At 38.2% G+C, this 14,161-nt stretch overlaps 1 protein-coding gene across 1 annotated transcript; it reads right to left on the bottom strand.

Annotated features, from left to right (window-relative positions):
- Positions 1–4,840: 4,840 nt before the first annotated feature.
- LOC108166560 (sodium- and chloride-dependent GABA transporter ine) lies at positions 4,841–13,688 on the bottom strand. Its single transcript, XM_081611141.1, is given in 13 exon segments — positions 4,841–4,942; positions 5,013–5,113; positions 5,384–5,483; positions 5,567–5,707; positions 6,631–6,743; positions 7,617–7,705; positions 9,816–9,823; positions 10,443–10,499; positions 10,501–10,573; positions 10,804–10,919; positions 10,921–11,018; positions 11,802–11,936; positions 13,188–13,688. Coding segments are annotated over 13 exon segments (1,314 nt in total). The 5' UTR covers positions 13,369–13,688.
- Positions 13,689–14,161: the final 473 nt, after the last annotated feature.

A 14,161-nucleotide genomic window follows, 5' to 3' on the forward strand; every position in this document is an offset into this window, starting at 1 on the left:
ACCAAGAAACAAGAGAAGAAATCTGGCTGCCTTCTGTTTAGTGCGTGTCGTTGTCATGTCCTAGATAAGTGACACCAAGAAACAGAGCAGCTCCTGAGCTCAGAAAACCCTAGTAAATGTTCTTCAAATGCATTGATGTAACAGCCATCCACATATCAAGAAAGGCAATAAATTGGAGGCAAACAACAAAAATGAATTTCCCAAAATCCTGAAGCTTTTCCACATCCATGGCTTGTAGCTGATATGAGATTTGCTGTTTTTGGCACAAAAAAAAACAAAAAAAAAACCCATCATCTGTTCTGGTTTACAATTAATTCAGTATTAGACTAATCTGTCCAAAGAATTACAATATTCCCAAATTCAAAGGTCAAAAGAGAGTTTTCCCTAAATTCACCAGGCTTCTGATGCCGAGTTGAAATGAAATCAAAAGGAAATGTGCTCACGAAGATCATCTAACGAAGTCGTTTAGCGTTCATAAAGCATTTCTATTTCATAGCCACTTCTCTGTTTTTTACTCCAGTGCGGATGGATGACCAGAGCAGCTGGAGGATGTTGTGTGAACCACCATAAGAGTTACTTCTACACTGAAGAAAAAAAGAAAAAAAACAAGCTCGATTGCTAATTTTACCCTCTGGCTTGCAGAGATAAATAGCTTCATACCACTCAACATGAAATAGATAGCAGCCTATCTCCTCTTTCATTGCCCAGCTGGGATCACAACCAACCTCCTCTCCTAGTCTGGTCATTAATTTACTTCCCCTTGGGCTCCACTGTCTATAGCTATTGATCACACTGCCCTCCCAGTGCTAATTTAATGCCTGTGATACGTTCTGTCATGGAGAAAGCAGGAAGGGAGTATTGATTAACGTACAGTTCTGCTGAGGGCACGGCAGCAGCTCTTTATGACAAGGGAGTAATTAACTCAGCTCTGATCTCTTGTGGTTGAAGTGTTTTTTTTTTCCTACAGTTCACTATGTTAACCATAGAAAAAGATCACAATCTCACAGTCAACATTATCAGAGTACGTGCTGATGACGAGTCTTGGTGATTAAGCTTGCCCTGCACATACTTTAACCCTGCATATATTCCCCTCCGGCAGCACAGTTTGTCATCCGTTAATGCATTTTATTTTCATCTTAAATACTTTTGCAGTCGTTATGTCTTTCTATATATCAGCAAAGCCGATCATGAGGAGCGTAAATTAGAATAATAAAGGTTTCTACTGCTGTTGAACTGAAGTCTTTAATAAGATGTGGTAGCTATCCTTTACAGATGTAATGGTTGGTTTGAAGCATCAGAGCAGAGATGGACCGTCGCTGTGAAGACTAAAATGCAGCCGGTGAAACCGATTTTAATGGTTTTACTGGTAAAGTATGGACGCCCTTGAGGTAAAAACCATTACTTTGATTTAATTTATGCTGCTATGCTGCCACTCAGTGGCAATAGGGAAGATAACACTAACATGTTGAGGTAATAGGTTCATAAGATACTTGGGACTAGGAGGACAAAAAAAACCTAAACAGTCGTTTTTAGAGGTAAATAAATAAATACTGGATTTGACTATATTGGAGACTTGGAATAATTTTGTTTTTGTTGGTTTATGACACTGTTGTTTTTTTAGTAGACGGCAACATACATAATGGCTTCTCAGGTGTAGCTTTTTGAGTTTACATTATGGAAATGGTGACTGTGAAATAAAAATGAAGTAATCTCATAAGAACAGTCTGACTTGTACCATGCATGTTTTAGTCGACATCAATTAAAACATTCATATTTGTGCTGTTTTGAATCCTGCTCTTTAGCTGTAGTTGCGTATGTGTATTATATCCTCCAAGAACTGCTGATCTGCAGTTTCTTCCCATGAGAAGGTGAAATAATGAAGCTGTTTAAGATTCAATAGCAACAGATATTACATCAAATATTAAAAACCAGTGAAAGACATGTGAGGAGAAAGAAATGTACAAGAGGCAGACACATCTTTCTTTTAAAAACTGTATTTAAAAAAAGTATAAAAACTAGACGGACTGCACAGTGGTGCAGTTGGTAGAGCTGTTGCCTTGCAGCAAGAAGGTTCTGGGTTCGATTCCCGGCCCCGGTCTTTCTGCATGGAGTTTGCATGTTCTCCCTGTGCATGCATGGGTTTTCTCCGGGTACTCCGGTTTCTTCCCACAGTCCAAAAACATGACTGTCAGGTTAATTGGTCTGTCTAAATTGCCCCTAGGTGTTAGTGTGTGTGTGCATGGTTGTTTGTCCTGTGTGTCTCTGTGTTGCCCTGCGACAGACTGGCGACCTGTCCAGGGTGAACCCCGCCTCTCGCCCGGAACGCTAGCTGGAGATGGGCACCAGTAACCCTCCCGACCCCACTGAGGGACAAGGGTGTCAAGAAAATGGATGGATGGATGGATAAAAACTAGACCATTTGTATTTTTATTACTGGATATCAAAAGAAGTGTAACTGAGATGAATGTTCACTTCTCTCTTGAGTAATGAGGTGCATTTCTCAAAGAATATGTTCACTACTTTTTGATCCAGACACCTCCAGCAGGATGAAAGTTTTATATGTACTTCCTAAAGTTGAAAAATTACAGCTTTGTTGTTGACCAAAGTTTTTCCATTCATTGAGTTTTGACTTTTCCCCTTACAGACACAGAGTAAAAACTCTTAAACAATCACAAAGCTTGAGTTATAATAAGTTACATTTCAACAATAGGAAATCTAGTCGCGTTATTATTGCTTAATATGTTTAGATGCTCATAAACATGTTCAGTAACTTCAACACTTTGGTCAAAACATTCAGTCAAATCTAGCAGATTTGATCACATAAACTTTCCCCTCTTGAAGAGAAGATGAAAGGCACATTGAATTGTCTTTCTAACTTTACACTTTTTAAAACAAGGATAAAGCTGAAACTAAATGTTGCTAAGAGAAGTATTACACCACTTTGAACAAAATAAAATGTTTTAATAAATCGCCTCCCTGTTAGATATCAGACAAAAATCTTCAACAGTCAATCTGGACTGATTGGTTTATTTATTTTTCTGTAAATGTGAAAGTGGGTCTCTTATAAGGGATTTTAAAAAAAAGAAGTATTGATGAGCAATGGAAATATAATAAAAGCTCAGACACATTGTAAATAATTACTTTGTGGATTTAGATTTAGACATGTAAATCAGCTGAAATTTATCTGCATAATTAACATGATTTTGAGTAGATCACTGCATATGGCTAAGAAAATATGTTTATATTTACATTTTTGATGCAATATAGCTTCCTTAAATTTCCCACAATTTAAAATGAATTCCTCTAAATTCTAGTTATTTCCTTGTAAAGTTTTCAGAAATTGAAAGTGAGGCTTTTTTTTTACCCAAAATGCTTTCAAAATGAACAGCACAGAGTAAAGAGTAACTTTTATACATCATGTAGGGACAACAGAGAGCCTTTTTTTACTCTGGTTCATGGCAGAAACACATCTACTGTAACTGAGCGTCTTGGCATCAGAAAGTATAGTAGGAAGAAAGCCACAAATTCTGAATTTAACTTGTGTTTTTAAAACATTTGATCCTTTTAATTTATTCTTTTGGTTTATTACCGACTTGTTGACACATTTGATCTGAATGTGTCATTACTGAAGCAGCTGCTGTGTTTCAGATTTACAAAAGCATAAATTGCCAACTCCACAGATTCATTATGCAGCACAAAGCCCACCAAGCATAACAGTCAAAAACACCCTGAGAATAACATCCCTGCATTTACAAAGCATTTACAGAATACATTTTGTTTTTTCCATTACAGTAAAAACAAATCGCTGTTATTTAGCCTTCAGATGATGGATGAAACCAAAGGTTTTTACAGAAAAAAATTAAAAACCTTCAAAATTTACAGTTTCTGTAAAGCTATATCTTTCATAAAAAGATGACCTTGTAAAAACAGACTAATACATCTAAATATCCCACAGACACACAGTGGTTTTCACTCTCTGACAGATGATCTTAACAGTTTTTCCAACACTGGTTTGTCTGTTTTCTGCTTTTCTGGTTGAGGATTTGTGGCATCCAGGTCTAATGTAGGAGCCACGGCTTTTTTGATTCTCTGAGGGTTAAAGAAGATGAAATAGAAACTATCTTTTAGAGAACTCGGACAAATAGTCTGGTATAAAATAAAGCACTACTCATATCTCTTCTCAGTCAGTCATACATAAAGTAGATTTTTCCAAATGATCTTCCACTAATAAGTCAACAGCAGCCTGAATCTAATGAGAACATTAAAATGCAGCCATCAAAAAGGACAAGTGGCTCAAAATATATTTTATTTGCTCACCTGAAGAAGTGATCCCTTGCTGTTGTAGATCTCATGAATTTCCCAAAATGCTTTCAAAATGAACAGCACAGAGTAAAGAGTAACTTTTATACATCATGTAGGGACAACAGAGAGCCTTTTTTTACTCTGGTTCATGGCAGAAACACATCTACTGTAACTGAGCGTCTTGGCATCAGAAAGTATAGTAGGAAGAAAGCCACAAATTCTGAATTTAACTTGTGTTTTTAAAACATTTGATCCTTTTAATTTATTCTTTTGGTTTATTACCGACTTGTTGACACATTTGATCTGAATGTGTCATTACTGAAGCAGCTGCTGTGTTTCAGATTTACAAAAGCATAAATTGCCAACTCCACAGATTCATTATGCAGCACAAAGCCCACCAAGCATAACAGTCAAAAACACCCTGAGAATAACATCCCTGCATTTACAAAGCATTTACAGAATACATTTTGTTTTTTCCATTACAGTAAAAACAAATCGCTGTTATTTAGCCTTCAGATGATGGATGAAACCAAAGGTTTCATCGTGAGACGACCCACCCCACTAACTCAGCCCACAGTGGGTACATGTACTCTCCATAGTGAGGAGGCGTGTACTGAACAACGCTGGATGCCAGGATGCACTGTGTGGAAAACAAAGCCAGTCCTGAAGACTGAACTTCATAAGGATTGGTATCCAAAAGCAGGACTTACCAGCATCAGTAGGGGGCAGAGCAGCAGCCAGCAGAGGCGGAAGAAGAGGCTCGGAGACTCGCTTCACATCCTCTTGACCATCAGGGAGAGACGGGAGCCTCCTGACAGAAAGAAACTAAGAGTTGATGCATAAGGACATGCAGACCTCCAGCTGTTAAACTACACATTAGTTGAATAAGTCTGAATGAGGAAAAACATGTAAAATGAGAATAAGAGTAAATGTGACAGAAGAAAAGTAATTTAAATATCATCTAACCTTTGGCATGAAATCTGGCTGCCATGAAAATAAAAACTTTGCACTAAAGTCTTTAATGGCATTGTAACAAGATAGCATTTTGTTATAAAAGGCTGAAATAAATGTAAAACTTTACCAAAGATCCAGCATACAGCCACTACTTCAAAGAAAGCCAGGCATATGAGGGAAACCACAGCAGTGTAGTGGTCCATCAGCTGGAACACGTAAATGCCTCCCTGCAAAAAGAGTGTTGTCAGCATTCCTCATCCTCAGATGTATCCTCTTAGCAAGATATAAAGAAAAGGTATGACTTTTTCACCTGAGTTACATGAGGGATTCCCAAAAGAAGCCCCACAAAACACACGACCAGAACAAGAAGCTCCTCTCTCTTCAGGTACCGAAGAACTTTGACTCCAAACTCATCTTTCAAGAACGTCATGACCACCTCTACGTTGCCAAACTGCAGAAAACACCTGTTGCTCACTCTGAGCACGTAACATAATGCTATTACATTTATGACATGGATGTCCTCAGAAAACATGGGTTATTTGTGCCACAACTCAATAAAAATAGTGCCAGAGGTGCAAAATGTAATTGGCGAAAGATCAATGGTAATCACATCAAATAGTACAAAAAATAGTTTATTTTCTAATTAATTTGATGGATCAAAGCTCAGATCTTCCACCATTTTTAGTTCATAAAAGCATCAACCAACACCAATGTTTTCTGACATCTGTTAGGATGCTGCTGTTTCAGAGTTAAAATGCTTTGATTCTGAAGTGCCTTCATAACTATGGTAGCATGAAACAGAAGTCTGAGAAAAGTGAAATATTTTCAATCCAGTGCTTATGCGTCCATGAACAGTTAGTGCGTAAAGATGATCTTGAACTAGATCTTGAAACCCTGACCTGAAGAGCTTTTTATAGCCTGTTTCTTTTTCCACTAGCTTATCCAGTTGCTTGTATGCAAAAGAACAAAACAAGGAGAATAATTAGGGGACAGGACACTGAACCAAACATTACTTTTGAGCCTCTGAGTGTGTGAATGTAAGAGGAAAAGCACAGGGTTTCTACACAGATCACTACAATACTGTGAATGAATGTTTATAGAGTGTTGCTTTTTGTGTAAAGCATCATAAATGATCAACAAAAGTGTAAGGTACTACTAAATAAATTCAGCCTAGTTACCATTTGTGTGTGCCATGAGTAGGATCATAAAACAGAAGTTAGATACACATCTGTGAATGCTTTCCAAATTATGCTAAATAGACAAAATAAAACTACTGACGACTCTAAAAGTTATAGTTAAAATAGGCCATAAAAGAAAAAAACTAACATTTCTATGGCTTATGATTTTAAAGGGTAAAGAAGTGCAGATGTTTACCTGACTGTCGAGACCAAGACACAACAGCATGATGAAGAACAGTGGAGCCCAGAACTGATAGCCGGGCATGGTGGAGAGAACTTCAGGATACACAACAAACACCAAACCAGGACCTGAGACAGTTAAGAATAAAGTTTTTATGAACTGTAGACAGAGAAAAACAACTATAGCCTTCTATCAGCTGAACCACAATGTCACTTTGTATATTACCGTCTTGTGAAAAAGTAGAAGGAAAAGACCACTGGGCAATTAACTGAATATACACTCATATTTTGTCATGTTACAAATGGAAACTTCAATGTTTCTCATGCGACGTAGCAACAAAAACTATTTCTAATTTATTCAGTAAAAGGAAAAAATATATCTTGTTTTCAAAATTGTGTGCATTCATCCACTTTAAGTCAGCGCTCGAGCCTTAAACGCATTTACAGCTGCAAGTCTTGTGTGATCCGCCACTACAAACTCTGCATATTTGGAGAATTAAATAGTTATTTTTCACAGATTGGCCCAACCTCTTACTGTCTGGATGGGAAGCATCTGCAAAACATTTATCAAGACTTTCCACAGATTCTTAATTGGAGTTAGGTCTGAACCTAACTTGAAAACAAGCACAACACATCTATCCAATGCAGATTTTTTATTCCACCTGAACTAGTTGAAAACACCAACAACCCATCAAATTTTATATAACTCCCAAAAGAAAGTATCAATAACTGTTTGTATATTACTGAGTAAGGGTAAAGTTAAAATGAAAAATCTCTTTATGTAAAAGTATAATTTTAGGTTAGAAAGGTACTGGTCTTCACCGCTTTTTAAACTTTGTGTCAAGTTGATCCAAGGGAAACAAATGGTAGCAACAAATATTCCAAGTGAAATGAGAAACATCTTGTATCTTTACAGAATGTTTAGCAAAATAAAACCATTTACTCTAAAGTGCTATTTAGTGTTTTCCAAAAAGTCAGTGCACTTCTTGACTCAGTTCTTACCATCTGTGGCTATGCTGTCCACTGGTAGACTGTGTTTAAAAGACATGTAGCCAATAGCTGAGAAGATTACAAGGCCAGGGCAGAACACTCTAAAAGGCAATACCTATTCTTACTTAAATTAGGTTTGTATGCTTTACTCAAGTCTCACTAAATTGTTTATTCAACTCAAGTAATGTGAGCAATGTACATGTTTGGCCTGAGAAAAGTACAAGACTACGTTATTTTGAGTAAACTGGATTTGACTATTTTTGTCACTGGAGTGAATGCTTCAGCTCAGCGATGCGCAGTAAAGTGCAGGAAGCTTCCATTGGAAGAGACAGAGCTTCTTTAAAGGTGAGTTATTCGTCTTCAGTATATTTTCATGTGCCATGTATGCCTTTACTACTCGCATATATGGTTACAGGTTAATTTTTCTTTGAAAAGATGACGCATAAAAGTCTTTGCAGGCTAATATGCTAATGTTAGCATTGGCTCATGGGTCCAACATTAGCTAAAACTGCCACGCCTTTTACTTAAGAGCCTTTAATATTTTTGTCCATTGTTGTGGAAAAAGACTTACCAAGCACTGTTCAGGTAAAATCACTCAATCAGGTTTATTTATGAATTATGCACAATACAGAGAGCTTGTAGGATAATCATGAAGCAATTCTGGATGGAAAGCTCTGCCAGGCAGAGACAACACATGAGTCTTTTAAACACATTAAAGTTAATTTTAAATTGACTTCTCTTATGTCTAGAAGAATGAATTTCTAAACTCTTAAACATCCTTAGGAGTCAAACAACTAAGAATGATCATAATTAAGCTACCCAATTTCATGTGTTTTCTAGAAAACCCAACAAAACAAAAAAATTACATTAGTGCAGTGAAGGTATAGATAAGTGTCCGTTCAAAACCCAACAAGAAAGCGCAGATTTTCCATCTGGAAAGTAGGTAAAGCGTAGAAGCAGGAACACTGATCGCCTGTCTGCTCAGGAGGATTTGTTACCTCCTGTCATAAAAGTATAAATCTTCACTCTCTGCTTCGGTCACTCGCCAGTGGACCAGCAATAGTTCTTTGAGTTTGAGAGCCTTTCAGAAGCATCCAAACTAGCTGTTGCTCTGGACGTTGTCCTCTTTGGTGTCAAAAGTTGAAATACTTGATACTTGGTAGAGTGAAGTTTTGCTGCTCACTCTGTTGCTCAGTTGTTTCAGATTTAAAGTCGTGATCTAGATGGACATTACAGACAGGTCGTCCTTCACAGTGGTTGATGTGGATTCATGTTGTTCCTTCCTTCTCGCCCCTCTCCCCCACTCGGTCTCGGCGTTGCTCCTCCCCGTCTCTTTCCTCTGGCTTCCTGTCAGTCCAACTGGTTGTGGTATTGGATCTTTGGGTTGTCCAGATCGTCCCTCAGGAAATGTCCATGTTGTCCACAGATGAAACAAGCGTCAACAGTTCAGAGTCGTCTTCTCTCACAGCTCTGAAGCATGTTTAGCTTTTCTTCCTCTACGCTGATACTGGACAGCAGACCAGTGGAAGTTGTTAAAGCTCAGTCTCACAGTTTTCAGTCCAAATGCTCAACAGGAGACTGACAGTTGTCCCCTGGAGGTGATGGAGGTCTTTTCTGTCTTCTTGATCCTCCAGATCTTCTCGATCATTTTCATCGGCTGGTTTTGTAGGAGGGACATCATCTGGTCCATGGGAGGACAGATGGGAGGAGTTGAGGTCAGATGCACCGTGCGAGGCTCAGACAGAGAGAAAGAGAAAAAGCAAATAGAAATCAATTAGGGTTTGTTTCGTCATTTTCCTTGTTGTTTTCTATACATATATATTTATGAATCTTATTTTAACCTTTTACGTGATCATATAGTTTTAGTCATTTATTATCCATCCAGTATTATGGCTCCTGTTTGTGGAACAGTTTGTTATTTCCAATAAAGGTCTTTAGGATTCCAAAAAGGTTTGGTTCTCTCAATTTAGAAAACTCAAGGAATCACCTGCCTTATTTACCTTCCCTATGACTCGTGTTTAGTCAGAATGCTAGATTAGGGGTGGAGCCCTCCATGCATGGTCAGTAGTTTCCGAGTGTCTTAACATCGGTGGTCTTCATCTCCTCCTTTGGCCAGCTGATTATTCCTGCTGGGTCTCTGATTACTCTGGTGAGTAGCTGTTTATCGCACGGATCTTGTTCTTGCCATTAAGCTGGCTTCTCAGGACTTGCCTTATTCGCTGGAGATACGAAGGGGTACCCAAAAGTTTCCAGAATGACGCTGCTGCATGCGCAATTTTCGTAGTACACGATTCTGCCTCTAGATCAGTCTTTCTCAATCTTTTTTGGCCCAGCGTCCCCCTAGCCTTTATCCAGGTCCCTCACCGCCCCCCACCAAAGAATTTGTAGGCTACTTTGCACTGACAATTATTTTATTATTAATGTTACTATCATTATTGTAGATGTTTTGAATTGGCGCACCGATTATGTTTTCCTGTACACTTCAACGCGCCTTACGCTCCTTCACCTCGCGCACATAACGGGGTAAATGTAGAAAAGAAAAAAAAAAAAAAACTACATTGTTGAGTGTGGAAGCCTCCATGTCCAGAAGGCTAAACTTGTGGATACCAGCTTTGTCAGTAATTTTACAGTCAGAAAAAAAAACATTATTATTTCAACAAGTTAGGTCAGAGAGTATTTATCAACAAATACCATGACACAGCTAATCATTAATGTGATTTATGATTTGACGCATGAAAGAGTGACGTAAACTAACAGAAGACGTCTGTAAGAAGGAAAATATAATTCCACAGCACTACGCATGAATACGTCGGGTGGAAAAACAATAATGATTCAAACCTTGCCTGATTTGACTCCTTTAAATATGCATAAATAAATGATGATCCATGAGAGAAGAAAGACAGCCAAATACTTCCCACTGTAGGCCACCAGCTTCTTCAATCCCACTGGTCTTCTCTAAAAGATTGTGGCTGGCGGGGAAAAAGAAAAAAGACATGAATATTTCTATATCTAGATCTCTTCCTTTTCCTTCCTGAGCAACAACAAGAGACGAGGCTGATCTTTGCACATAAAGAATGTGACATGTTTATATTTACAGGTGACACAAGAGCAAATTGCTTAAAACATAAAATTACATAATTTGAGCTAGTGCTTATAAATTAAATGCAGCTGAAGCAGGGAAAAACTGCAGGCTTCTCACTCAAAGAACTGCTGGCTTGAAGACTGCAGATGGGTGGCATTGCCAGGGAAGCCGCTGGAGCAGTTTCCAACGACATTCCACGTGTTGCTGCAAGACGACCAGGGGAGAGTTCTACTTGTTCAATGAGTTGAACAAGTAGAAAAAGGCCCAGCCCATGAGCACATTGTAGGATGTGCAGAGGACAAAGGAGATTACAACTGTGGCCAGGCCTACACCTGTGGAGGAGCAGATGGCAAAGTAAGGCGTGATTCAGCAGAAGTCGTGCAATATGTGCTGAAGAGGTTACGCACTTCCCTAGGAGCATTACTTATTACTGTAGTCTAAAGCGGTTTTTCTGGTGGTTGTTGAGTATAACAGCAAGAGGGGATCAAAGTTCTGCAAAAGCTTTAAATTATTTAATATATAAGCCATTGTTGTTCCAGTTGGAGTGGGCCAGGCTTCAGACTGCATAAACTGAGCAGTGACTGGGTACAAGCAATCTTGTTTTACATTTTCTTTGAATGTGTCTTGGGTGACTCATTGCTCATCAAATTTATTTCAGCAGTGACTCAAATCTTGCCTCCTTTTCAATGTTCACTGGAAATGTAGATAACTTTTTCTATCGTTTTTAGCAGATTATTTAGCCCATAACCTTGACTCAAATTCAGGGATTCCTCGTGATCAAGAACGCTGGCATGAATTCGAGCCTGTTTCTGTGGAGAAAAAAAATCTTTATAATACAAATGTTTCAGCTTTTGAATAGAATTACTTTTTTTCCACTTATTCTAACTTATTGCAGTGCAACAAAACCTTATAGGGTTAACATTTTGAGCACAAATTTGAACATAAACCAAGAAAATATTTATCAAATTTCTAAATTAATCAATCCTACCAAGTATTTATATGCTTTTTACATGCAAAGCCCAAATTTTCTTCATTGTCATGTGTGAATGCAGAGAATCTGATCAGAGGTTTATCTCCATCAAAACAAGCAGCCTCTGTCAGTGAGAGACACTTACCTTTACAGAGGGGGCAGATCTTGGTGAATGCATGCACTGGCCCTAAACGAGTATACTGGCCCACAGCAAACTCCATGAAGAGCAGAGGAATGCCGCAAATGAAAACCATGACGATGTAGGGGATAATGAAGGCACCTGAAGCAAAAGGTTGCAAAATATTAATATTGTGACCTTCCTAAAATAATGGCCTAGGTCTTTTTTTTCTCTTTTTTTTTTGCCAAAAGTGATTGTTGAAAATCCCCACCTTGATGTGACACAAAAGAAATCATTTTGGCAAAAAAATGACTATTATTTTAGGAAGGTGACTGTTTAAATATCTGAACAATTCCTGAATAGGGCTAATTTCTAGAAAACAGTTGCAGGAAAATGTTTGAGAAGATTTCAGTGGAACATTTTCTCACTGTAAAAGTGTAAGTTCATAATTTACTAGGTCATCCTTAAAGATAAATAGATCACATTTCCTTGTGGCATGTAAAACCACCTGTAAAGTTTTAGGTTTTCACACTTGTATTGAGCACATTACAGTTGATTGTAATGTGCTAAATACAATCAACTGTCTGTGAAATGGACGGCTAAGCCCCAGATCTACCTGAAATCTGAAAAGCAATGAATTCAGCTTAAAATCATATTAAAAATTACGTAATGATGGTTTGGCCTTTACATGTTGAGATTTCAGAAAGCTTCATAATGTGGACTTTTGTTTTGTGATGAATGATGACAAATCATCTTCTGACAAACTTAATCTTTAGTGGATTACATACCCTGATGCAATTGGCTTTACCTGGAAGAGGTCTCACTCAGTTCTCAGAAAAAATGTCCACTACTGTGTCACTTACAAGTTGTAAATACCTTTCTGGTTTTCTCTGACTCCCTCTGATCAATGTTTTCTCACTAACCTAGTCTACATGACTGCATTTCCAAAGTTTATCATTCTCTGCATTTATCTCACTTTGAAATGGTCATTGTTTTGTAGTAATTCTATTTGCTTAGTTTATTTAATAATTTTTGAACATCTCATTGCGTGTCTTGGTTAAATGGTGGTTAAAACACACAAAAAATTCTAGAGAAATTTATTGGAGCCATTCCTGGACAAACGGCAAACGTAAACTTTGGTCAGCAACTGGTTATGAGAGACAAGAGAAAAAAATATAACTCGTGTGGCTCATATTCTTACTATAACGATTCAAGCCAAGAACAAAGAACATCCTTTTCCTTCCAGCAATTAAATAATGCTTAAAAATAAAACCTTTAATTTCTAGCTGACAACTAGTTTCAACTTGTCTTTGCTTGTTTTGCAGTTGCTCGAGCAAAAAGTTAACCCAGAAACCAGTTTATTATTGATTTGAAGTACTGATTACAGCAGTACGCGCCATCTGGCAACCTCACCTCCGCCCCTGCTGTAACACAGATAAGGAAACCTCCAGACGTTTCCCAGTCCCACTGCGTATCCCACCGTGGCCAGGATGAAGTCCAGCTGCCCACACCACGTGGGTCTCTGAGCTCCTGTATCCACAGGACTGGGTTTGACATCTGACAGAGGCTTTGAGTTTTCCTCTGCGAGCTCCATCGCAGCTGGTAGAGATGAACTAAAAATAGAATATGTTTTGGGGTTATAAATAAACCGCGCTCTCCAACAAACGCTAGCTATAATATTCGATGAAATTCAGTTTATTTAAGATCATGTACACCCAAAAGAATCTCTAACCTTCGTGAATTCAGTGTTTTATCTAAACAGAGTTGTTTAAAAGTCAACGGGACAGAAAATATCACAGAGCGGGACAATTCGTGTCAACCCCACTGCAGGTGTTACGGGTATGTTTCCCCCATTCACTCAGCCCACTCTTATGTAACGACCGCAGGCGTCCTTAACCGAACCGACTTCACTGGTCTGTGAATCTGTATGCAACTAGAGGTGCGTAAGGCACGCCCTTTTCAAAATAAAAGCCTCTGCCTACGCTACAGTGTTACATGACCCAACCAGGTGTTACATAGGTTCTATAGCCTTCAGATTATGTGAGGCGATTTTAAGAAACTAAAATACAGACTTTCACATATATTGACGAGAATGCCACCATATTAATACTAAATAATAACAACCCCTTCGTCATTAAATTGACTTAGAGGGCCCTCTTTCACTTAATGCCCATTGCACATGGACTGAATTGATCATCCCAGAATTTACACAGACAGCACCAGGTGAGAAGTACAGTTAAGTTACACATTAATGTGGGAGGAACGAGTACAAGACAATAAATACATGTGCGTCATATTTTTACTGCTCTTTGCAGTTCTAATTTATTTATAGAGTTGTGCATGCAAACTCCAAACCTTTTTTACAACAAATACCCTGTGGGTAAAAT

This window comes from Poecilia reticulata, chromosome 9 (genome assembly GCF_904066995.2).
Source record: "Poecilia reticulata chromosome 9, P_reticulata-male-v2, whole genome shotgun sequence".
Lineage (NCBI taxonomy): Eukaryota > Metazoa > Chordata > Actinopteri > Cyprinodontiformes > Poeciliidae > Poecilia > Poecilia reticulata.